Source organism: Oryctolagus cuniculus, chromosome 14, assembly GCF_051225735.1.
Source record: "Oryctolagus cuniculus isolate XC-2025 breed Fujian yellow rabbit chromosome 14, ASM5122573v1, whole genome shotgun sequence".
NCBI classification, from domain to species: Eukaryota; Metazoa; Chordata; class Mammalia; order Lagomorpha; family Leporidae; genus Oryctolagus; species Oryctolagus cuniculus.
Window position 1 is genome coordinate 16999353 of NC_142880.1, and position 26342 is coordinate 17025694.

The 26342-nt window shown below is 41.6% G+C and overlaps 1 protein-coding gene across 10 annotated transcripts in view; it reads right to left on the reverse strand.

Annotated features, from left to right (window-relative positions):
* The window catches only part of KIAA0825 (KIAA0825 ortholog), a 443996-nt gene that overhangs the window by 237647 nt on the left and 180007 nt on the right, over positions 1-26342 (reverse strand). For all 10 annotated transcript variants that reach the window (XR_016220532.1, XM_017344597.4, XM_017344595.4 and 7 more), the window contains 2 exons: positions 17794-17933; positions 8513-8674 (listed from right to left, as the gene is read on the reverse strand). Coding sequence is in view for 9 of the 10 variants with exons in the window: in XM_017344597.4 (XP_017200086.4) it covers positions 8513-8674; positions 17794-17933 (302 nt within the window). In the remaining variant the exon portion in view is untranslated. The remainder of the gene's footprint in view (positions 1-8512; positions 8675-17793; positions 17934-26342) is intronic.

Consider the following 26342-nt stretch of genomic DNA (forward strand, 5'->3'; position numbering starts at 1 on the left):
AGACAAGGATGCCCACTCTCACCTCTGTTATTCAATATAGTCCTGGAAGTTTTAACTAGAGCCATTAGGCAAGAAATAGAAGTCAAAGGAATATAAAACGGGAAAGAGGAAATCAAACTATCCTTATTTGCATGATTCTACTTATGGGGGTTCCAAAAGACTCCATTTAGAGACTATTGAAACTCATAGAAGAGTTTGGTAAAGTGTCAGGATATAAAATCAACACATAAAAATTAACAGCCTTTGTATACACAGACAATGCCACAACTGGGAAAGATCAATCCCATTCACAACAGCTACAAAAAAAAAAAAAATACCTTGGAATAAATTTAACCAAGGATGTCAAAGATCTTTACAATGAGAATCACAAAACATTAAAGAAAGAAATAGATGAAGACACACAAAAAAATGAAAGAATCTTCCATGTTCATGGATTGGAAGAATCAATATCATCAAAATGTCCATACTGCCAAAAGCAATTTACAGATTCAAAGCAATACCAATTAAAATACCAAGGACATTCTTCTCAGATACAGAAAAAACAATGCTGAAAATTCATATGAAAACCAGGAGAACCTTGAATAGCTAAAGCAATCTTATACAACAAAAATAAAGCCAGAGGCATCACAATACCAAGTGTAAAGACATTCTTCAGGGCAGTTATAATCAAAACAGCCTAGTACTGGCACAAAAACAGATGGATATACAATTGATACAGAATAGAAACGCCAGAAATCAACCCACACATCTACAACCAACTTATCTTTGACAAAGGAGCTAAATTCAATCCCTGGAGCAAGGACAGTCTTTTCAACAAGTGGTGCTGGGAAAACTGGATCTCCACATGCAGAAGTATGAAGCAAGACGCCTACCTTACACCTTACACAAAAATCCACTCAAGAGATCCCAGTGGAAAGAACAGGTCATCAAAGAAGGAGGTACCTTTCTCTGAAGGGAGGAGAGAACCTCCACTTTGACTATGACCTTGTCTAAACAAGATAAGAATCGGAGAACTCAGAGGGCTTCCATAGCCTTGGAAACTCATGACTGGAGCATAGGGAGATTACTGATGCCATAGACAGGAGTGTCAATTGGTAAAGTCAACAACAGGAGTCACTGTGCACTTACTCCTCATGTAGGATCTCTGTCCTTAATGTGCTGTGCATTGAGATTTAATGCTATAACAAGTACTCAAACAATATATTTCACTTTGTGTTTCTATGGGGGTGCAAACTGTTGAAATCTTTACTTAATGCATACTAAACTGATCTTCTGTAAAAAAAAAAAAAAAAAAAGAAATTATCAATTCCCAACTTGACTCTCACTGGGATTAAACATGACAATAGGTCTGATCTGATTTCATCATCACTAAAAAAAAATCATCTATTATCTTTCACTTTATGTTTCTGTGTGGGAGCAAACTGTTGAAATCCTTACTTAATGTATACTAAGCTGATCTTCTGTATATTAAGATAATCGAAAATGAATCTTGATGTGAATGGAAGGGGAGAGGGAGTGGGAAAGGGGAGGGTTGTGGGTGGGAGGGACGGTATGGGGGGGAAGCCATTGTAATCCATAAGTCGTACTTTGGAAATTTATATTCATTAAATAAATGTTAAAAAAAATCCACTCAAAATGGATTAAAGACCTAAATCTGATATCATCAAATTATTATTGAACATTGGGAAAACTCTACAAGACATTGGCATAGGCAAAGAGTTCTTGGGAAAGACCCCAGAGCCACAGGCAATCAAAGCCAAAATTGACAAATGGGATCACATCAAATTGAGAAGCTTCTGTACTGCAAAAGAAACGCAGCAAAGTGAGAGGCAACCAACAGAATGGGAAAAATTATTTGCAAACTATGCAATTGGTAAAGGTTTAATAACCAGAATATATAAAGAGATCAAGAAATTCAACAACAAAACAAACAACCCAGTCAAGAAATGGGCAAAGGACTTAAACAGGCATTTTTCAAAAGAGGAAACCCAAATGGCCAACAGATACATGAAAAAAAAACGCTCAGGATCACTAGTCATCAGGGAAATGCAAATCAAAACCACAGTGAGGTTTCACCTCACCCGTTAGAATGGCTTCCATACAGAAATCAACAAACAACAAATGCTGGTGAGGAAGGGTGGAAAAATGTACCCTAATCCACTGTTGGTGGGAATGTAAACTGGTAGAGCCACTGTGAAAGACATCATGGAGATCTCTCAGAAATCTGAATATACACCTACCATTTGACCCAGCCATCCCACTTTGGGGTTTTACTCAAGGGAAATGAAATCAGCATATGAAAGAGTTATCTATACCCTCATGTTTATTGCAGTTCAATTCACAATAGCTAAGACCTGGAATCAACCTAAATGTCCATCAACTGAAGATTGGATTAAGAAATTATGGTATATTTACATGATAGAATACTATGCAGCAATAAAAATATGAAATCCAGTCATTTGCAACAAAATAGATGAAACTGGAAAACATCATACTTAGTGAAATAAGCCAGTCCCAAAAGGAGAAACACCATATGTTCTCCCTGATCTGTGATAACTAATAGAGCACCTAAAAGGTAATCTATAGAAGTGAAACTAACACTTCAATATGCAACGACTTTGAACAGCCCTTGTCTCGACTGTTGAGGAATTTTTTCCCTCATATAATTTGTTGAACTCTTTACTTTATAGATTTATTTGTATGTGTATAAAGTTAATTAAAATAGATCTTAGTAAAAAAAGAATGAATAGGAGAGGGAGGTGGAAGAGAGGTGAAAGTGTGGGTGGGAGGGCAGGTATGGTGAGAAAAATCACTATATTCTTAAAGTTGTATTTATGAAAAGCATGAAAAACCTTAAATAAAAGGTTTTTGGGGAAAAAAATTGGGGTCAGCTTAATATGTTAAGCCTTGTCTGTGGTGCCAGCATCCCATACGGGCACTGGTTTCTGTCCAGCTGCTCTTCTTCTGATATAGCTCTCTGCTAATGGCCTGAAAAGGTAACAGAGGATGGCCCAAGTGCTTGAGTCCCAGCACCCACGTGGGAGACCTGGAAGAAGCTCCTGGCTCCTGGCTTCGGATCAGTGTAGCTCTGGCCATTGCGGTCAACTGGGGAGTGAACCAGCGGATGGAAGACCTCTCTTTCTCTGCCTCTGCCTCTGCCTTTCCTTCTCTCTCTGTGTTAACTCTGACTTTCAAATAAATAAATGAATCTTTAAAAAAAAGAAAATGAAAAAGTACAAAATACATTGGGAGGAAATTTTATCGACACAGTCGTGAGCCACATCATGATGTTTTAATCATGGGCTATACTTACAAAGGGGGTAGGGGGATCCCCTAAGATTATATTATCCAGTGATGTCATGTGTTAGCCATGTTGGCTTGTGCAAGTACACTCTGTGCATGATGAAATCACCTAGTGACACATTTCTTTGAACTTATTTCTGTCATTAAGCGAAGCTTATCTGTACAAGTATATGACATAGAACTTATGTCCAGAACATATAACGAACTCTTTGAAACTCAGTAAGGCAAAGAATCCAATTCATGAACAGACAAAAAAATTTGAGTTACTTTACAAAACAATGCTTTCAAACAGACACTCTGAACATGAAGAGGTGTTTGATTTTATTAATCACAAGGGAAATGGAAAGTAAAACTATATGAGACAATACTACATACCTCTTAGAATGGCCAGAATCAAAAAAGCCATTCCAGCCGGCGCCGCGGCTCACTAGGCTAATCCTCCGCCTAGCGGCGCCGGCACACCGGGTTCTAGTCCCGGTCGGGGCGCCGGATTCTGTCCCGGTTGCCCCTCTTCCAGGCCAGCCCTCTGCTGTGGCCAGGGAGTGCAGTGGAGGATGGCCCAGGTGCTTGGGCCCTGCACCCCATGGGAGACCAGGAAAAGCACCTGGCTCCTGGCTCCTGCCATCGGATCAGCGCGGTGCGCCGGCCGCAGCGCGCCGGCCGCGGCGGCCATTGGAGGGTGAACCAACGGCAAAGGAAGACCTTTCTCTCTGTCTCTCTCTCTCACTGTCCACTCTGCCTGTCAAAAAAAAAAAAAAAAAAAAAAAGCCATTCCAAGAGTTGCCAAGGATATAGAGCAAATGAAATTCTCATACATAATTATCAAGGATGCAAAAGGTATGACTACTTCATAAAACAGCCTAACTAGTTACAGAAAGGAAATGAAAACATTTATTAATGTTAATAACTTTATGCATTATAGGCCCAAACTAGAAAAACCGAAATTCCCATCAAACTGGCAAATGGATTTTTTTAAAAAGTGCTACCCAGTGAAATAGTACTCAGTGAATATTACTGAGCAGTGAAAAGAAGTAAACTATTGATAGAGCATAATCCAAAATTCTCCAAGCAGTAAGCTCACAAAAGAAGCCAGACACAAAAGAACACATGGCTTTCTACTGCTATCAGACTCTAGAATGATCCAAGTAACCTATCATAATATAATGTATGCTAGTGTCCTCTTGGGACTAGCAGATGGAGGGAGAATTGTCCCCAAAGGGTATGAAAGAAACTTAGGAAATGATGGAAGTGTTCCATAGCGATGTGTGGTGGCTGTCACAGAGGCTTATACATTGGTCGAACTAACTCTTCACTTGAAAAGAGTGGATTTTATTCCATTTAAGTTATAATTTAATAAATTATTAATTTAAAAACAAGTATTTTTAGTTATTTTGAAAGGTAGAGAGAGAGATCCCTCATTTCCTGGTTCACTCCTGAAATGTGGGGTGGGTCAGGGTGCAGCCAGAAGCCTGGAACTCCGTCCTTGTAGGGGTTCAATTACTTGGGTCATCACCTGCTACCTCCAGAGTGTGCATCAGCAGGAAGCTGGATAGGAAGCAAAGTAGAAACTGAAGCCATGCACTTCAATATGGGTTGCAAGCTTCCCAACTAGTATCTTAACTGCTGCACCATGACACCTATTCCTCAGTAAATGATGCTTTCAAAGTTATCTAAAAGAAGATTATAAATAGAGACTGAGTGAATGTCCAAATAAAAGATTCAGAAGACAGTCTTCCAATTTTGGAAAGCTTACATTAAAATCTACCCATATTATCTGCAGGACAGTATGTAAGTAAAAGGGAAAAATCACTGTGATCTACATGAAGGTAAGCCACCGTAAACTAATTTTAGCAACATAAAAACAACACAGCATTGGGCTTTCTTAAGGCGGGGTGGGGTGGGGTGGAGGGTAAGTAGAACACCAAAGTGGAAACTGCATCTCAAAGCTTAATTAGAAAATTTTGCAAAATCGTTAAAAGCTTCTTTTCCAAACACTGAGAGAGTAAAGAAAACTGATTTAGAAAACAAAAGCAAAGTCAACATTGTCAAAACATGTGAAAGACACTTGTTGGGTATATTATTATAATGTTATACAGAGCATTTTGGCAATATTTTCCTCATTAGCAAGTCTGGGCATTGTCTTACAAGGCCAGCTGTGATAATTTATGCTTTAATATTTTCATTTGTCCAACTGAAGACTGCTCAATCTATTTTGAAAATATAGGCCTGCACTGATTGCTACCAAATCCATTTCTTATAAAGTGCAATGTACTTGGAAATGCTCACATAAGTTTTCTCATTTTTTTTTTTGTATTTCTGTCTTCTGTGATATTTATGTGTTGGATTTCTAATTACAAAATCAGATTGGATGTTGCACTATTGAACTCATATATCCATAAAGCAAATGTCTCAAAAAATTTAATGGAATAGAAAAAGAGAGGCATAACCTGGTGCATGAGGTAGGAGATCTGCTTTCTTGTGCTGATTCTGTTCAACTTAATTGGTAGACAATCTTGGGCATTTCTTTGACATCTCTCATCTTGGTTTACTCAGCAATAAATATGAGAATCTTGGCTACTTTCCACACTAACATAATAATACTTCTGTTTTTAATGTGTATTTATTTATTTTTATTTACTTGAAAGGCAGAGGAGGGGGATCAGGAAGCGAGAGATTGAGAGATCTTCCACCTGCTGATTCACTCCCCAAATAACATGACAGCAAGGACTGAGTCAGGCTGAAACCAAGAACTTCATCCACATCTCTCATATGCATGGTGCAGACTCAAATACTTGAGCCATCACCTTCTGCCTCCTAGGGTGTGCATTAGCAGGAATACTGGGTTCAAAGTAGAGGTGGGACTCTGTCCCAGGCACTGTGATATGGGATAAGCCACCCCAAAGGACAGCTTGACCTGTTGCGCCACAAAGCCCACTCTAAGACTGTGATGTTTTACGGGTAAGCTATGCCGAAATCATTGACAGTGTTTCAACAAGAATATTCACACACCAGTGAGGTTTTTAAATAATGTGCTGCAGTTGATCTGTGCAGATTAATTATGTTTACCGAAGCACAGATCTAGGAGCGATAAAATGCAGATATTGGGGGGTGATGATTACGTGTCTCAGCTGTACCTCTTTTAAATATATTTTCCGGTTAAATAGAACTCATAGGAAAGGCTTAATTTTGTCATGAATTAGTGCATTGCACTATCTTATTAGAGTTTCTTAAATTGTCATATCTTAATAATAGACTGGCAACACAAGAAAAGGAAAACTTTTCCAAAGGCTTAAATGGGAAACAAAGATCCAGTCCTTCCTGACCAGGGCAGGTCCCCGGCTCAGAGACTGTTCGAGGTACAAGGCATATTAACTTACAGGGAGGAAGAACTGATGCGAAGGCCAGGCATCTTTGGTCTATCGGAAGTCTGTCCCTTTCAGCCTCCGACACAGCCCGGGCTCTGTGATATGGGCAACCCCTGTTTCCAGAGACTGTCCTGACCTCGCAGGCAGAGAGTGTGCTCCACACGCACAAGACAAAGTAGGAGCAAATCACAGCTTCACTTTCTCTTGTCAGCGCCTGGGGTCTGTGGATCTCGTCAACGCCATTTTCAGTGCAGTCTGGGGCTGAGTGTCAAAAGAAGTGGTTCAAGAGCTTAATAACGACAGCATGAACAGTGGCTGGAGCAGGAGGCCACTGATGCTCTGTAATCTTTTGGGAGAATTCAGCGCTTTCGTCCCCAGAAACAACTGAAAACAGCTGAGCGTGAAAGGCTTTCAACGTTATTATCCTTTCCATTCTCTGAAGACCAAATCAGAAGCACAACAAGTTCTAAGTCAGTCTTTTTCTTTTTCTTTTTTTTTTTTTTACCTAAAAATTTGGTCCCTCCTTTGGGTAAACAGGAAGCAGTGAGGGACTGGAAGGAAACAAGGCGATAAAACTTTAAAAGGAGATAATTATTACAGAATCTTTAAGTGATAGATTCAGATTTTTGCAATTATTACATAAACTTATCTATTGCTATTTTGCAGGGATAATGAACAAGAGAAGATGAAACATTATGACTTTAAAATCGCTAAAATGGTTTTCGTGTACTATCTCGAGGAAAGTCAAAAAGTCCAGGAGGAATGAAACCACGATTATGAGTCAGTCAGATCTTTTACAAGGAGCTCAGGAAATATTTTACGAAAACGCTGATAGCAGAGCAGTGGAGAAGAAAGCGTATAGGTTGAAAGCCAAATAAAACTGATACAAATGACTAAGTGGAATAACAGGATAATAATCATTATGTAAATTCCCATCCTGTGTTTTCCCAAGATGTTAAATATGGAGATTTAAAGGCAAGATACAAAGGATGAAACAAGGTGAGAATCTACATTGGCCTGAATGTGGGGAAACCCATTAATACCTCATATATTGATGAAAAAAAAAGAACTGTAATTTTTATTTATTTCAGAGATGGGGTGAGGGGAGAGATCTTCATCTGCTACTTCCACTTCCCAAATACCCACAACAGCTGGGGCTGGGACAGGCTGAAGCCAGGAACCCAGTGCAGGTCTTCTATGTAGGTGGTAGGAACAGAACTCCTTGAGCCATCTTCTGCTGCCTCTCCAAGTGCACATTAACAGGAAGCTAGAATCAGTAGGGGAATCAGGACCTGAACCTAGGCACTCTAATATGGGATGGGGTGTCTAAACTGGCAACCTAACCAACCGAAGGTGGAGGAATGCACCAGATGAGAAAACACATTATTCCCACAGAACTCACAGGATATGCTTGCCTTATAGAGAGGAGCACCATGGTCATAACAATAAATGCCTTAAACAGTTGAAGAAAGTTGACCAATAGTATTGCCCATCAGTTTGTTGAAGAAATGCATAAAAATACTTTTCATGTATCACTAATGTCTTACATGCTCAATAACAAAACATCCTGTGTAAATATTTTTATTGTGGAATATTTCCTAACTAAAAAAGAGAAAATGTGTATTATGTGACTTTTCTCCTCAACCTCTCCCTCACCCTTCCCCAAAGTATATCCAATTGGACAGAACCTAATGGCTTATGGTTCCCAACAGGAGCCTTTATACTGAGAAAATGTAAGGTAAACTCACAAAGAACAGATTCAGCAAAACTGATACCAATAAAACTTCTAAGACATCTTTAAAGGCATACTTCAGTATCTATAAAACACTTCCAATTTCTCATACCTGGAATATTATATAAAAAGTCCCATAATTGGTCCTCTTCCATGTAGCTCACAAAAACATTTCCAAATGTTTGTGGAGAAAAATTGCAATGGTATAGGACTTTAAATATGGCTTCCACCAAGCTGGGTCCTTGCAGGTGATTTTCTGTGTCAGAAACTTGTTCTTGAAGGGAATAAAAATGATTTAGTAAGGCAAGTATCTGTGAATGTGATTAAATTCTTATCACTTACCCTAGCATCATGCTGTGATAACATATTTGATTAATATTTACATACGAAGAGAAATACCACATTCTTTCAGATCCGTGTCTCATCTAACCCAATATTGTTTCCGAGATACTCATGGATATTTATGCGGAGAAAAAAAAAACTGACAAGAGTCATGAAGGCGCCACTTCAAAGGGCAACGCTAGTTTCTCTGTATGTCAGAATTTCTCTTTCTCTGAAAGAAAATGTGTTTTTTTGGGGGGGGGGGGGATTCTTTTTCATTTAAAAAGTATGCACATTCATTCTATAAAATGAAACAACAACAACAAAAAATCCAGACAACAAAGAAAACTAAACTTGTCCCACGGGAAAATTCACTTTGGCAGTGTACTCAGAATTATGTTGTCAATTCCACAAATAAATATATTTATGATTGTTTCTCAAACCCATAGACCATGTCATTTCAGAATGAAGAGGTGTATCAATTAATCTCTCAATAAACTTATTTAAGGAATTTAACAATTTAATTGCCCTTTTCAACCCTCCTTTGGCTTGATTACTGCTTACTCGAAGATCACTAATTAGGAGTCTCTGTAGTATTGCATCTGTAGGTTAGATTGAAAGGTGGAATAATGATTTCTATTTATTTGGATAACAAGCATGGGATTATTATTATTGTTTTAATAGGCAAAAATAATTCTTACATCTCATCTGTTATATTTTGAATACTTTCATGAAATGTAATCTAGAGTACTTTGGAATTGCTTTATTCCTACACATTTGGAAGCTCATCACTTTATGTTTCCTCTTGATAATTTTATTTCTACGGTTTGATTTGTACGATCTAGAAGAGTTCACTGTTGTCTGCAAATTAAGAAATAGTACCAGAGACTTTATGGGGAGAACATCTGTTGGTATCACTTCCTAATATCCATTTTCTTTCCTTTTTTAAATGAGTGTTCTTTAGCAAGCTATCCCCACCCTCTGCCCCTCTCTGCTGCTTGTCCCTCCCCCAACACATACACTTCCTTTATTTGGCCTGGGTGAAGCTGAGTCTATCAACCCTGGTGAACCTGTGACCAAATGCCTGGCCAATCAGACCCTGACACCTCCCACCGACAGTGATTAGTTTAGAGGTGGGCGGGCACTTTTGCTAGAATTCTTGGTAAATCAGAGTTCTCTTTCTACTGTGGTTGATAGGCTGATAGAGTGTATACCTGAAGTATACCTGAAGAGCCTTTTCGGGAAGAACTTAACAAAGAATGAATGAAACACTGAAGAAAACAGAACTGAGAGAAGGAGACTCCTGAGATGACCGTGTCAGAGAACCTGGGTCCTCCAATGCCTTTATACTGGGGTCCTCAGAAAGCCCATGGGAAATGTGTATTAAGAAAAAAATCTGGAATTAACTTCAATTCTTATTGTTGCACCAAACTAAACTTACCTTTTAAATTTGCTTTTACCCAAACTGAAGTCCCTTTGAGTCTATGCTGGCTGGCGTGAAAAATTCTCCTTTTTGTTTACATCAAGCTAACTTGGATTTCTGTCACTTGCAATCTAAAAGGTCCTGACTTTTTCATGAAGTATAAAATGTTAAGCGGTGGAAGTTCCTAATCAAGGGATTCCTAATTTCACCTCTTGTTCTCAGTCTCTAGAGTTCCTCTGTCTTCCCCTCCTTCTCATTCATCTTTTGAACAATTATCAGTTATCTTTCCTTCCCTCCCCAATGCTTTAACCTTCCCCTGTTCCCCTGTTTTGCAAACACAAAAATAAAAACAAACAAAAAAACTTACCCTGATCAAGTTTCCAGAATCGTTTGCTAAATTATGTGCCAATACCCAAACATCTATTCCACCCAAAGGAATTTATTTGTTGTTCTTTTTGGACATGCTCTCCCACCTTCTTTTCTTTTTTCTTTTTTTTTTTTTTTTAAGATTTTATTTATTTCATTTGAGAGGTAGAGATACAGACAGTTGAGAGGAAGAGACAGACAGAAAGGTCTTCCTTCCGCTGGTTCACTCTCCAAATGGCCTCAATGGCCAGAGCCGCGCTGATCCAAAGCCAGGATCCAGGTGCTTCTTCCTGGTCTCCCATGTGGGTGAAGGGGCCCAAGGACTTGGGCCATGTTTTACTGCTATCCCAGGCCATAGCAGAGAGCTGGACTGGAAGTGGAGCAGCCGGGACTAGAACCGGCGCCCATATGGGATGCTGGCACCGCAGAGGGAGGATTAACCTACTGCACCATGGCACTTCCTTTTCTATGTCATTTCATCATTCTAGAATATTTTCAGTGTTTCCATGATGTATCAGTTGGTCCACTGATTGACCGCTATCTGTCAGTCGCTGTACCAGATGCTGATAGACAAATTTACAATCTTCCTAGCAATGTAAGGGGAAGTAGAGTCGTCATGCCTCCTGATTTGCCCAAGGCAGTCCTGGTTCACATGTTTGGTCCCGGCACTAAGTACTAGTTGCATACTCATGTTCCAGTTTGGAAGATAAGTTATTTGACCATCTTAAGCCTAAGTGCCTTCAGTAAGGCACTGTGGAGATACAGAGAATGATGCTTTTAAGTCTTTTCAGGGAATACAGAGAAGTCACAGAGATCATGTCTCAGCTAAGTCTTTGAGGAAGAGCAGGGGAAGACACTTAGCCCAGCAGTTAAGACACCGGTTAGGAAGCCCGCCCAAGATCCAGCTCCAGTTCCTGACTCCAGCTTCCTGCTAATGCAGACTCTAGGAGGCAGTGGTGATGATTTAATTAATTGGGTTCCTAACTCCCAAGTGGAGTTCCCCGGTCCTGGCTTTGGCCCAGTCTACTCCCAGCTGTTGCTGGCATTTGGGGAGTAAACCAGTAGATGAGAATTCTCTGTCTCTCTCAAACTCTCTGCCTCTCAAATAAAAAAAACAAAACAAGGAGTATAAGTGTATCAGCACAACACAGGTGATGTGAGAAGTGCTTTCCAGGGAGAAAGAGGGCTGGTGATGATGGGAAGGCAGGCAACTGCCAGGGGTTACAGTGGGACCAAAGGGAGGCTGCCAGGAGGGACACTGGAGATGAAGCTACAAAATCTAAAATAGAGCAGGAATGAGGCAAGACCCAGTGAATCCCACCATGAAAATGCACAAGAGAAGGGGGGACAGTAATAAGCAAGCATTATTATACAAATAATAAGCATTATTACTATTGGTACTGACATATGAATTTAATGAATTCTTTTTAAATTGTCTTTCTACTTATTTCCCTTTGCCCCAGACTAAAGTAGTCTATTTTATTTACTTGCATCAGGGGTTTCTGCTGTTTAGAATATTCAAATAGATCAAGGTTTGTTGCCCTCCTAGGTTTAAAGACAAGAAGAAATGCTAAATCGATTAGTTATTAGTTTGAGCTACACAAAATAGCCACTTTTGTAAGTCAAAAGAGGTAACCTACTGGCAGTACCACATCATTTGCAGTGGAATTACACGTGTCCTGTTGGGAGGGCAGAGGCATGAGTCTGGAGGGCTCAGAGGGAAGAGATGTTCTGGGACTGGGGACAGAAGTTTCTGGATCTGCAAAGAAGGGACCTGAATCCACTCACTGACAATGCTCCAGAGGCTTCCCTGGGAAGTTAGATTCCCTGACATGGCACTTGGCCTCCAGAGCCACACCCGGTTGCTGCACTTGGCGGACTCATTAGGACAGGGATGAAAGGTGTCTCTTTAGTAGCCAGGGCAACCAGGTAACTGATGGCCAATAAGGCCTCTCAGGCCCTTCTGTCTGTACCATCCTGGAAGTAAGAGTGGGCACCCCAAGAATCTCTTGGATTAAATGTCCTACTGTCCAAACAGGATGGACTGAGTCCTCATAAAGTTGATGGGAACATGATAAATGATTTTTTTCTTGTACATCTGAATGTATTAATTGAGATTTATACAAGCTAGTAGGCATGCCATGCTTGCTGTACACCAAATATCACACAGCTGATGGACCTCTCATTTCATCTTCAGAATACTCGGTGGGGTACTGAATGATCCTGGTTTTACAGATGAACAAAGTATAATTGAGAGAAATTACGTAATTTATACCAGAATCACAAAGATGACAGGAATCTTCTTCTGTCATTTGCTTTATGTTGTAAACCCAAATTGCTTAAGGCCTGCTGTGATGTTTTGTTGAAAGCGACCCCTGAATACAAAGTGTTCAGTCTGGTCCAGGGAATGGCATGGGGTAATGTATTACCTGAAAGCCACGTACATTAATTTCCTATGGCATTCGACCTCTTTACATTCATCATCGCACTAGGTCTCTAATACTCTGCTATGATATGACTTTCTAGGGAAGTGCATCTGGTCTGTAGGTTTTCTCCTGTAGCACCTGGAATAGTGATGCATGCTTAGCTAATGGTTTAATGCTGACACAAAATTAAAAGCAGGAAGGAAAGGAGGAAGAAATAGGTCTCTTGAGTACTTTTTTGTTAGTGTTTGTTCCATCCAGAAATGAACTTTTTGGAATGGCACTTAGTGATCTCCTAGTCATAATATTTGGCAATGTTTTACCCCTAAGCCTCATATACCCGTCTTCCCCCTTTGAAATCTTCTCTCCTAAATTCCTGACAGCCATACCCTCTTGGTTTCAGGGTGCTCCTTGCCATATCTTTTCTGGTAGCTCTTCCTGGAGTTGGCCAATTTTTTTCTACAAAGGGCCAGAAAGTCAACACTTCATGTCTTTTCTTCATAAGTTGGACCCAGCCATTTTACTTAAGGCATGGTATGGTTTCTGTTTAATATCATTGTCACTGTTTTCTGTGTTGGACTCATATTTCCAAAGACCTGTAATTTTTCTAATTTTAAACTTAATTATAATTAAACTTTATACTTATAATAATTATATATTTATTGGGTACAATTGATGCTTTGATATATGTTTACAATGTAGAATGATGAAATCAGGCTAATTAACAAATTTGTCCATTAAAGTTTCAGTTAGAGGAAATTAGCTTTACTTTTTTTGACCTATTGTACAGAATGGTGACTATAAATAATATAATTAATTATGTAATTCAAAATTGTTATAAGAGCAGATCAGAAATGGGTTGGCTCTTCAATGGGCACTGCTCCTTCAAAAAGGCTATGCTGAGAACAGACCATGAACCTGCAGATGAGGTCTGGCCAAGCACACAAAGAAACTTCAAAAAGTTAATGGAAAAATAGAATTCAAAGATATATTTATTCTGGTATAAACATTTTTAGAAATCATGCTTAATTATTTCATAATATGCATTTTCCATTAACTTTTTGAAGGCCTTTCATATCCAAGGTAGCACATAACAACTAATAATGTAATTTCCCTTTTTTCACAAGTTTCACCAGTTGCGTGGCAGAGCAATTACTTTGCCAAAGTTGTGAATGTTATACAGGAAATCTGTCCCACAGTTCCAGGGCTACATGGCTCACTTTGATCATTTTTCTCAAAGGAAACTAAGCAAGATGATATCAGTGGCTTTTCAATCATCACTATTTGAAAACAAAATACTATGAAACCAATGTATAAACTTTATGGATGAAAATATTATATTAAGCAAAATATTTTTAAAGGGGAAGAATGCAATACATTGGGGAATATGTGGGTGAGGAGAAAATAAAGTGAAGATTCAAAATTTATGCGTCATCTCAAAGTTAGGCGATGACACAAATCCCTCAGCATTATCAATAATAGGTGCTTAGAAAATGGTGATAGATACTCAGATAAGACGCGTCATAGGATTTTAAATTAAGAATATCATTTGGAAAGTGGTAATGCACATCTTACTTCTTTTTACTTTATTTTGCATTTTGTTTGAAAGGTAGAGAGACAGAGAGAGAGGGACATTGAGAGATTTTTCAATCCACTGGTTTACTTCTTAAATGCTTGCCAGCAGTCAGGACTGTGCCATGAGCCCTGAACCCAGCCTGAAACAGCTACATGGGCGGCAGGACCCAGCTGTCTGAGCCATCATCGGCCGCTTCCCAGGGTGCACATTTCCAGGAAGCTCCACTGGAAGCAGAGCACAGAAACCAGGTGTCTCAACAGGGCACGAGGACATCCCGAGAGCATCTTACCCACTGCACTGCATGTCTGTCCCAATCTTACTTTTTCATGTTTAACCTGTATAAGCAAAGGAACCTAAAAATTCTTCAAAACTTCATGGAAAATGCATTTTATGGAAAACCTATGAATAAATTTCAAAAGTTTTCTGCACCAAAACAAATTCATCATAGTTCTTTTAAAAAAGATGAACATCCCAAGTTGGCCACAGCTGGAGCACACAGCGCACTGATCACTGATGGTGTCTCAAGGATTAGGACCCTTATTCTATCACAGGGTTGGGCGGGAGCACTGAAGGCTTTCAGCAGAGAAGTGATTATGGTCAGATCTGTATTTGAAAAAGATCTTGCTTGCAGACTGCTGTGAAAATCCTAATAAAATGCTTTATAAACATTCTTATGTAAAGTGTGTCTCTTTATAAGCTTACATATGTTGCAAAGACAAGCCACATCCTCAAATTCATTTGCTATCTACAGCAACAGATACTTTATTCAGTATCCTGGCTACTAAAAGTATTGTTCAAAGACCACCAGCAGCAAGAGCAGCACCATCTGGCAGCTTGTTACAAATGCATAATCTCGGGATCCACCCAAGTGCTGTGGAATCAGAATCTGCAGTTTTAATCAGATCCACAGCTTTGGGGTTTACCCTTTCATGACAAAAGGCCTTGTTTTACATAATCGTACCCCACCACCACCCCCCTACCCTCCTGCAGACTCAATGGATTCTAGATGCTACTGTTTCTGGAACTGGAATAATCCCTCAGAGCCCCTTAACACCGCCAGACTAGCCCACCATCTTTCTTGCATAGTATCTTATTTGGAAAGGCCAAGGGCAAAAACAAACTAATAGGGTATTACTGTTTCTAATAAAAATAGTAAAATCTAGTGAACAATATCAACAAAAGATTGAACAGAGTCCTGTAATGCTGATGTCATTACTGGATAAGCAGCCTAGGATATGACATCAATGTTAGGTGGACTAAGAATACCAAGAGGGAGCTTATTTCTATTTTATGTCATCTCCCTCAAGACAGTCATAAAAAAGCACTTTGGTCATACTTGTAAAATAAAACAAAACACACACACTCTACATACAACAAAACACCACGCTTCTGCTCCAATGACTCATACTACCTAAGAGATCAAGAAAATATTAATGTAAGACAAGAGAATTTGAACTGAGTTTTTCATTTTAAGTCGACCATCACTTGGCAGTGGTAGCAGCCCTCTAGCTAGAATTCACTCTAGATCTGTTTCTTGATTACTTAAAAAAATTTTTTAAAAAAATCTGCAACACAGACTGACACTTGTAGACTTATGGAGGCCAAGTGGGACAAATGGGTTTTTTGGTTTTTTTGTTTGTTTGTTTTTGACAGGCCTACCAGATCTTTTATGCAGTTCAATACACAGGTGACATCAGAATAAGACAAGGGAAGTTAGTTTGGGTGCCTTCCTCTCCCTCCCCAGAGTCCTGACCCAGTGGCTGCCAATGCCAGCAGGAGTTGGAATGGGGTGCTCAGTCATAGGGAAAGCTGCTACGGGTGGGGTGTCTCAGCAGATCCCCTGGGGGGATGGGAACTGTGATGGAATCCAGGCCCTTCTTAGCCAGTGCATGCCCGCCCTCCTCTTCCAAAGGTGATAGGGAGAACCCTGGGCCTCCTGTCCTGTGATGATATCTCCAATAAAACAGTAGTCAATCAACCAAAAAAAAGAAAAAAGGTGTGGAGGGAATGAGACTTTGAGGACAAGGACAATAACTGGAATTGGGAGGGAGGACGGTGATATGTGCAAGGGGAGAGTGGGGGGAAAGGTCAGAAAAGTTGTCTGGAATCAAATCTGAATGGCGGAAGGACCTGGATATGGTTCTGAAAGTGTTAGGGACCTAAAGGAAAAAGATCTTGATTCAGGAAATCTGCAGTGAAACTGGTGATTGGTGAGGTTCATCCAGCTTTGTATGTGGTGTAGAACAGCAGAAATGCATACGGGTATGTGAAAATGGTTAGAAGGCTTTTCATAGAAGGTGGAGGAGAGCAATGCGATATGATATTCATTAGCATAACACTGTTTACCTTTTTGTAATGTAGCATTCACAGGGAAAAATAGAAAGTTTAATTAAGAGAAATATGGTCCGCTATTACTTCTCAATTTCCATTTATAATTTTCTCATTATTTCTCCATGCCCCAATGGATGTGGCTATAAGCCACAGTTTGCTTGTTTATAAGTTGCATAAACACTTTTCATGATACACTAAAATTTCTAGGGTTGCTCTAATGTAATTCTCTCTCTCTCTGATTCAGAATTGCTCTTTGGAAATGTAAGTGTTCCTACAATTTTTTTATATATTTCTATATAATTGCAGTGGTGATAGAACAATGTCATACAAAGATACTGTTTGCCAGGGGCAGGCATTTGTTACAGTTTAATATGGGATGTCCACATTCCATATTAGGGTGCATGGTCCTGAGGTCCAGCTCCACTACTGATTCCAGCTCCCTGATAAGGTACACCCTGGGAGATAGTAGGTGGTGGCTTAAGTCGTTGGATCTGTGGATTAAGTTCCCAGTTGTCTCGCCTACTCCTAGCCATGGAGGGGAAGACCTGGATTAAGTTCCTAGCGCCCTCTTGGCCCAGCTCCAGAAATTGTAGGCTTTTCTGCAATGAATCAGTGGATGTGAGTTCTGTCTCTCAGCCTTTCAAATTATTTATATTTGTATATATATCTAACATTTGCATTTATATAAAATATAAATGTATATTATATGAACTATGATATATATGTGTGAGTATATATATTGTTTTCCCTTATCAGAATCTTTGAAAAAAAAAATGATCTCAAATAGGCTAGTAAAGCAGATCAATATTATGCCTGCTGCTAACTCTACTCACTGCTGACACATGCAGTTGGTATACATCTTTCTACCAGTATTTGATTAGAAAAGAACATTCTCATTCACCTTGAGCAACACTGGGTTTTTTGAGGACATTCTTACAACCATTAATACTCACTCGAGCCCTTCAGCAGGATCCTCAATAAAAGACCATCGCAATGCAGTAGGGTTTCCAGAAGCAGGTTCCAATTACAGCCAGGCTGGGATAAGAGCAGTTTCAACTGACCCTCGGTTTTCAGGCCTCCAGCTGATGGAGTCCTTTCAAAATGCAAGATAAAGATGGAGTAATGAAGTTAATTTATCTATGAAATTAATAGCCTTAAAGTACAGATGTAATGCTAACTCCTTTAAATGTCAATTCCTCCCAGATTACTCTGAAAATGCTTTCATGCTTACTTACTTTAGGGTTGCTCAGGGAAGGAATTACATTTAATCTCAACTAGCTAAAAGCAAATTAACATTTGGGAGCCTGCCAAATTTAAAGCGGATACAAAATAACCATGCCTATATTTCATGGAACTGTGTCTGTTTTTGTTTCATGGAGAAAAGAGAAATTATTTTTGCATTTATTTTGAATGCATTCATTTGTTCCTTCACCAAATATATAATGAACCCCTACTATGTGCTATTAACTCCTTTCATCCTCATGGAAAGAAGTTCCAGTAGGTTTCGGCTACTTTGCAATTTGTTATGTACTCTGATTGCTGATAAAACTAAAGGAATTCAAAGCATCTGCCAAGGGTCAACTGTAATCTAATTATTTAACATGTAAAGCCTTAAACCAACATGCAATTATCAGAACTGCTGAAACAGTCACAATGCTACCTACTTGGGTAATCATTTCATCAAAGAGAAATAATTCCAAAGCAAATAAGCAGCTACTTGCAATATTATAATCAGTGTTGAACAGAAAATCAAAATCAGGGCCCCCACATCACCACTTTCATTTACCAACAAATCAGCAGGAGATCAGTGGAAACTGAAAACCAGTAACATCATTCACTTTTTCTCTCAACATTTAGATTGGCCGAAAGGTCAAACCATGGGAATTCAGCTTACAACAGCAATAGGCAGGAAACGGTCAAATCCAATGTGGCAGCAGCAATGTGGGAGTTGAGTGAGTGATGTTGGTAAGGAAAGATGTGACACAGAGGTGTGAATGGGTGGTCACATGCTTTAGTGGGGAGGGGGGCGGAGACAGGGGAGAGGAAATGTGGAGCAAAGGGTATCACTAAGGCAGACAATTTGTAGCATTATCATTACTGTCATTGGTGGATGCCATTTACTGAGTGTGTGGACCACTGAGTTATCAATGCCACTGAGACCAGTGGATTTCAGAGCTTGGGCCCCAGCCCAGCATCAGCACCACCTAAGAACTTACTGAAATGCAAAGGCATGTCTCATTTCATTCCATCAGAAACTCTAGACTAGGTGCCCACATTGGGGTGAGTGTGTGTGTGTAACTTATTTGAAAGGCAGACACACACACACACACACACTACACACACACACAGCTCTCACTGCTGGTTATTCTCCAACTGCCCACAGTGTTCAGGGCCAGGCCAGGGCCGAAGCTGGGAGGCAGAAGCTCAATCCAGGTCTCCCATGAGGGTGACAGGCCAATTACTTGCACCAATACTGCTGCTTCCTAAGGTCTGCAAATTGGAGCCAGGACTTTATCAAACATAGGTTTTCCCATATGAGACACTGACATCTTAAAAAGTAGACCAGATACCTACTCCCTGTGTGTTTTTCACCAAGCCCTCTCCAGGAGATTCTGATGCGTGCTAAGGCTTGGGAGTGACTACTATAGGCAGTGCTTTCTGGAGCACAGAAGAGTAAGGAGAGAACCAGCTACCACAAGCAGCATCATCATTATCTTTCCTGCCCTGTGCTTTTGTATCCATGTAGGTCAGACTTGGCTGCCTTGGCAATGGATTGAATGTTTGTGGTCCCCTTCACCACAAATTCATATGGTGAAACCTTAACCCTTTCAGTATCTAGTGATGGGTCCTTAGGGAGGTAATTGGGCCATGAATGTGGTGTCTTCATAGACAAGATCTGTGTCCTTATAAAAAGAGGCCAGAGAGCTAGCTTACCCTCTTTCCATCATGAAGACACCAAAAATTGGCTGTTGGCAACTTAGAAGAAAACCCTCACCAGAACCAACTGTGTGTTAACCTCATCTTAGACTTCCAGCTTCCGGAACTGTGAGAAATAAATGCTTATTTACACCACCGAATCTGAGGTATATTTGTCATAGCAGCCTGAACTAATACACCCTTTATGCAATGAACATCCTGTAACACTTTACTTTTAATTTATAGCAAAAAAATTCTACTTCCTCTATGAAGTCTTCACTAAAATTTCCTCTAGACAGTGGTCTCTCTCATTCTGAAAGTATTTATGAAAAGTATACACTTATTAAAGTACACACCACACCAAAGTTTTTCTCTCTCCTTCCAGATTCAAGCCTTGTAAAAACACTTGTTTTATACGCCCCAAGGCTCCTACCAGTGAACTAAGCACATCTAAAGACTTTATAAATGCTAGATAATTGTTCTGTCTGCTCTTAAATGGATAGGTAAATTCTTGAAAAAAAATGGGCATTTAGCCTAGAGGTTGAGGCACCCACGTCCCATACCAGAGTGCCTAGGTTCATTTCCCAGCTCCAGTTTCTGACTCCAGCTTCTCACCAGTGCAGATCCTGGGAGGCAGTGGTCAAGTAGCTGGGTTCCTGCCACCCATGTGGGACCCCTGGGTTGCATTCCTAGCTCCTGACCCCAGCCTTGGACCTGTCCTAGCCATCATAGGCATTCGGGGTATGATCCAGGAGGCAGGGAGCTCTCGTCACCTCCTCTCTCTTTCTCTCTGCTTCTCAAATAAAAAAATTAAATTAAAAATTTTAAAAGGAAAAGTGGGAGGATGTTTCAAAGCATCTCTTTATGTTTGGCTTAGCATTTGGAACATCTCATAACTTTATGATGCACAAAATCTTTCAGCCTATGCTTAAATGTGGACCATCTCAGACCTCCCATCCAAACTCAGATAATATATTTTGAAACAGAGTAAGTCCTTGTGCACATGGCAGGGCAGTTTTGGTTCAGGCAACTCCGGCCCTGGGTGGATGGTGAAGAAAGAAGAGAGCAGTTTCTTCCCTCTAGAGCTAGAAGATCAACTCTACCAGTTCTGGGCTTCTGGAAATGCTGAATTACCTACCTGGTCTAGTCTGGCCTTTGCAATGGTTCCAACATGGTGGCACATGCAGAATCCATCAGTGAGCCTTATGGGCTCAAAACTGGAAGCAGATCCTTAGCTTCTAATGGTTGTCCTTACTTCCACCTTAAACACCAAGTGCTTACTTCTAGAAACTCTCTTTGGGGTTCAGTAAATGAAAAGCAGCTAGCAAGTGATAAGACGTGTGTTCAAAACACCCTGGCTTTTGAACCTTTCCTACTCATATATTATGCTGTGATGAGTACTAATTTAGGGATACATTTAACTGCAAGATCCAGGTGACTGTCGAAAGGAAGGGGATCTTTAATAAGACAGGAGCAGAGTCCTGGGGGGCACCTTGCTCTCCCATGGTGGGGACTTTGACCTCAGAGAAGAGTTTGAGGCAGAGGAGTTTCCTGATCTACTTGCATCGTGGGGAACAGAGTGAAGGTGGTTAGTGTTTCTGTCAGCCCCTCGGTCAGGTAATAAAACAAAATAATTCGAATGTCATTCCATACCCCTGTATCTGGATACCTGGTTATAAATAAAATCTCTCATGTACCAGATGGGAAGCTGTTTGTTGAAATGTACCTCAATTCTTGGATCTTTCAACGTACCACAGATTTTGAAATGTACAGTGGAGTGACTCACTATGAGGAAAAATAAAATAGTACAAACATTCCTCAATCCCCGAGCTCTGTGGGAGAAATGCATGGAGGAATCTGTGTTGAGCATATGGGGTAGCATATGTTCCCTCAGCCTTTGAGCTGGTAGAGCTGCGAAAGTGAGATTAGTCTCACAAAAAAATGACAGAAAGGGAAATTTTATATATATACATGTATGTATGTACCAAATATGTACATGTTGAATTCTACTACGATACAAAGAGAAAATTCACAAATCCGGTAGAACTCACAAATCTTGTATTGGGAGTCAGGATGAATTTGTGGCAAGGTTGTATTATCAGACTTATAGTCTAATAAGTGCTATGTTTCTAGGGCATGGATTGTCCTAAAATTTTTTTCAAATCCAGGACAGGCATTTGGTACAGTGGTTTAGACACTGCTTGGGACATCTGCAGCCCATACTGGAGTGCCTGGGTTTGAGTCACAGTTCCACTCCCAATTCCAACTTCTTGTTAATGCCTTCCTGGAAGGCAGCAGGCAATGGCCCAAGTACTTGGGTCCCTGTCACCCACATGGGAGACCCGGATTGAGTTCCTAGCTACTGACTTTGGCCTGTTCAGCCAGGATGGGAGCTTGCCCTGCCTCTGTTTCTTTCTCTCTCTCTCCCTCTCTCTCTCTCTCTCATGTCTTTCAAATTAAATAAATAAAAACTTACAAAAAATTTTTTTCAAATCCAAGTTAGTAATGGAGTGCAACAATTATTGGTTTATGAAATAACCAAATATTTTTATAGAACCATTGTGAAAAATCTTAACTGTATTCATGTATATTCACTTTGTGAAAATTTGCCAAGTAGTTCACTTGCGATTGTTGTAAATGTTTTGGTGTGTGCCCATATTTCAGCAGAAAGTTCAATCTTAGCTGAACATAACATAGTATCCTGATTTACTGAGGAAAGCCCAGTCAAAGACTAGGCAGCAGGCTCATGCTGACATCTAAACAGCCTTACTGCTCATGTCATATTGATCCTGCACACATGTGTCACATAGGCGCTGTCACAGAGTATAACATTGGAATGGAGTTTGAAGTGCACAGCTTAGAGACGACACCCAGCAGTGTTGGGCCCCAACTTTCAAGATTTGATCTTTACTTTGAGCCAACAACTACCGTAGAGTACTGCGTCCCCAACAGATAAACTCCATGGGTTTGGGAGCCAATGGATGAAGGGAGAAGGGGCAAAAGTCCCAATAATCCACTTGGAAATTTGTAATTTCTGGCATCATGGCTCCCTAGAAGTTCTAAGAGAGTAGAGGTCTTGGTTCCCATGGTGCAGGAGGTGTGGACACCTCTATCAGAGGACAATTTAGGATGTCACTAATCCTAAAGTAATACATTCGTGTGGTCACTTTGGGCTCCCCATGCCAGCAGTTTATCCAGCAAGGGAGTGACTGTACTGGTGAGAGTGAGCCCGAATAATGAGGAGCCAGAGTTGTGCTGCATTAGGGGAGCACAGAGGAGTCCACAAACTCAAGGGCATCTTTGGATGCTTTTATGACTAGTAACGCCCACATGCAAGAGACTGCAGGAACCACACCCTGACAAGGGGATGATAACCAGGATTCCAGCCCTTGAGGATGAAGGTCTCAGCTACTCCACTGGCCAGCAACATAAACCAGTAGATGGGACAGCTGACAGTGAGGAGAATCTGGAGTAGGTGGTGCAAGAATGTAAACACGAACACCACTTGTAGATTCAGGAGTAGCTGCAGCAGGGAGAATTCTAGCTCCTTCTACTAACAGTTGTGGGGAGCAATCCGGACTAGACTAAGTTACTGGAATTAAGACTTATTCTATGCATCTGCTCTCCCACAATATGGCGCTGGGAGAGAAGAAAACAGTTTCTACACAGTTGCCTCCAGTTCAGCCAATAAACTGTAGGACTTGCTCCTGATTGGAGGAGAGCAGTGTGCTCGGCGTGTGGGCAGCCGAGTTGGGATTGGTGGAAGAGGACTATAAAGGAGGAGAGAGACAGCATGCACCAGGAACATCTAAGGAACATCTATGGGGAACATCTAGCTGAAGGAACACCCGTGCAGCCCCCGAGAAAGCCGGCCGGCGGTGTGCCGCTCCCCTGCGGAAGTGGGGAATGTGGCCAGGGGGGACTGCCCTTCCACGGAGGTGGAAGGGATAGTAGCCAACCCGGGAAGAACCAGCAGCAAACCCGGGGAGGGCCGAGCAGACGAAAGAACAGCGCAGGGTCCTGTGTTGCTCCTCCACGAAGAGGGGGAGCGACATAATGGTGCCGTGACTCGGATAGGAAACCTAGGACGGATAGGAAACCTAAGAGGGAAGAAACGGGAAGAAGTGGAAAATGCCAGAGAGAGACTAGCAAACAGCCTAGGGAAAAGCCGGATGAAAAAGGTGCCAGAAGAAGCTATTGAAAGCCTAGGCATAGACTCGGATACGGACTGTGGGAAAGAAGTTAGGATTTAAAGTGAAAGCAAGAAGAAACTTAGACTCAGATATGGACTGCAGGGTGAAAGTGAAAGTGAAACCTATAAGAAACTTAGACTTGGATACAAACTGTGGGGAGAGGCCAGGAGAAATGAGGGAGGAATATTGTTGGAAGAAAACTTAGGGAAACATACCGGGTAGAGAAAAATGTTAGGGAGGATGAAGCCGCGAGTGCAGGCCAAGCCATCTTGGAATTCAAGTCAGCCCGGGGAGCAAGAGGCGAAGATCTGGAACCAGAAGCAGAGACGTGGGCCGCCAGGTTTGAATTCGCCAGGTTAGTCCGGGGAACTTGGACTGAATGCCGGTGGTGGCGGAAACATTCGTGGAAGCCGCCGCGTGCAGAGAGCACGGGGCGTGAATAGATAGGGAACGCGGGGCTGGCGCGAGGCCGTGGTGCAGGCGCGAAGTGCGTGGAGACCGCGGAGTGTGCGCGCAGAGCCGGGAACCCGCCGGCGGGGCGAGGCGCCGGGAAGCCGCGCAAAGCCACCGAGAGGCAGCCTCGGGGCGGGCGCCGGGAGGCCACAGGGATAAGAGAAACAGAAGTTTAGAAGTGAAATGAGAGAAATAGGAATGCTGGAAGATAGAAGTAAAATGGGAGAAATAGGAATGCCCGGAGATAGAGAAATAGAGAAATAGAAAGGCCTCCCCTCAACATGGCAATGAGAAAGCTTGGATTCGGTCTGCCTGATTAGGGAGGCGGTGAGTACCTGTGGGCGGCTAGCAGCTTATGCGCCACAGGTCACCGAAGACAGGCACGAATTAACATCAATAAGGCCTCCCCACAACACTGCAATGTGAGAGCTTGGATTCGGTCTGCCTGATTAAGGCGGTAAGCACCAGCAGGCGGCTCGACCAGAGTATGAGCCGCAGGTCACCGAACACAGGCACGCATCAGCGCCTAAAAACCTCCTCACAACAGGGCGAAGAGAGGACCCGGATTCGGTTTGCCTGATTGATAGGACTTGTAAGAACCTGTGGCAACTCTAGCAAGCAGAGCAGAGTGTGTGCCACGGGGCACCGAAGACAGGCGCGTATCAACGCCAAAAATAAAAAGAAAGGGGGATCTGTGGGGAGCAATCCGGACTAGACTAAGTTACTGGAATTAAGACTTATTCTATGCATCTGCTCTCCCACAATATGGCGCTGGGAGAGAAGTAAACAGTTTCTACACAGTTGCCTCCAGTTCAGCCAATAAACTGTAGGACTTGCTCCTGATTGGAGGAGAGCAGTGTGCTCGGCGTGTGGGCAGCCGAGTTGGGATTGGTGGAAGAGGACTATAAAGGAGGAGAGAGACAGCATGCACCAGGAACATCTAAGGAACATCTATGGGGAACATCTAGCTGAAGGAACACCCGTGCAGCCCCCGAGAAAGCCGGCCGGCAGTGTGCCGCTCCCCCGCGGAAGTGGGGAATGTGGCCAGTGGGGACTGCCCTTCCACGGAGGTGGAAGGGATAGTAGCCAACCCGGGAAGAACCAGCAGCAAACCCGGGGAGGGCTGAGCAGACGAAAGAACAGCGCAGGGTCCTGTGTTGCTCCTCCACGAAGAGGGGGAGCGACAAACAGTAATACAATCAAACTCAAAAACAAAACAAAACAAAACAAAACAAAACAAAACTGTGATAGCCATCACATTGAATCAACGACAGGACTCAGAGAACTCAACATGTGGAATGAGTGGATCTCAGGGTATGAAAGGTAGACCATAGCACATAATGTCAGTGACCCCCACACCTCTGGACCTCTCTTATCTCTCACACTGGCCTGACTTACATCTGTCAGAGCCTGCATTTCTCTACCTTCCAGCAAGAAGGGCTGTACGTGCCAGGGACTGCACACTCCCAGAGCAGCCTCAAGCAATGCCTGATGGGAGTTTGTGCATAAATACCTCGGCACCCTTGCTCCATGGTGTGATTTCTCTGAAAGGTACCTTTTAGATTAGCTCACAGAATTTCCCCAGAAGGCTTAAGTGTCAGCCACTCCTTTGGTAGTTGACTTGATGACACAAATCTTCATTTGTTTTCTTCTTTCTTTGTCTCAGTTACCCACTCTCCCTTCTAATCTTTCCTCCATTTAGAACATAAACTACTTTCACTTGAATCCTTGTCTCAGGTCTGCTTCTTGGGGAAATCCACACTAAGACCTGCATGAAGGCACTTAGTATTCATCTCATGTGCCCTTTGCTTTAGGAATAGTAAGAACAGAGTCCAAACTCACTTAGTTATTGAGCATAGCCACTGGAGTTTGAACCCAGGTCTCTCTGACTTCAAAACTCAAGTTCATTCCATTACTCCCCCTTCAACCTGATTGATATT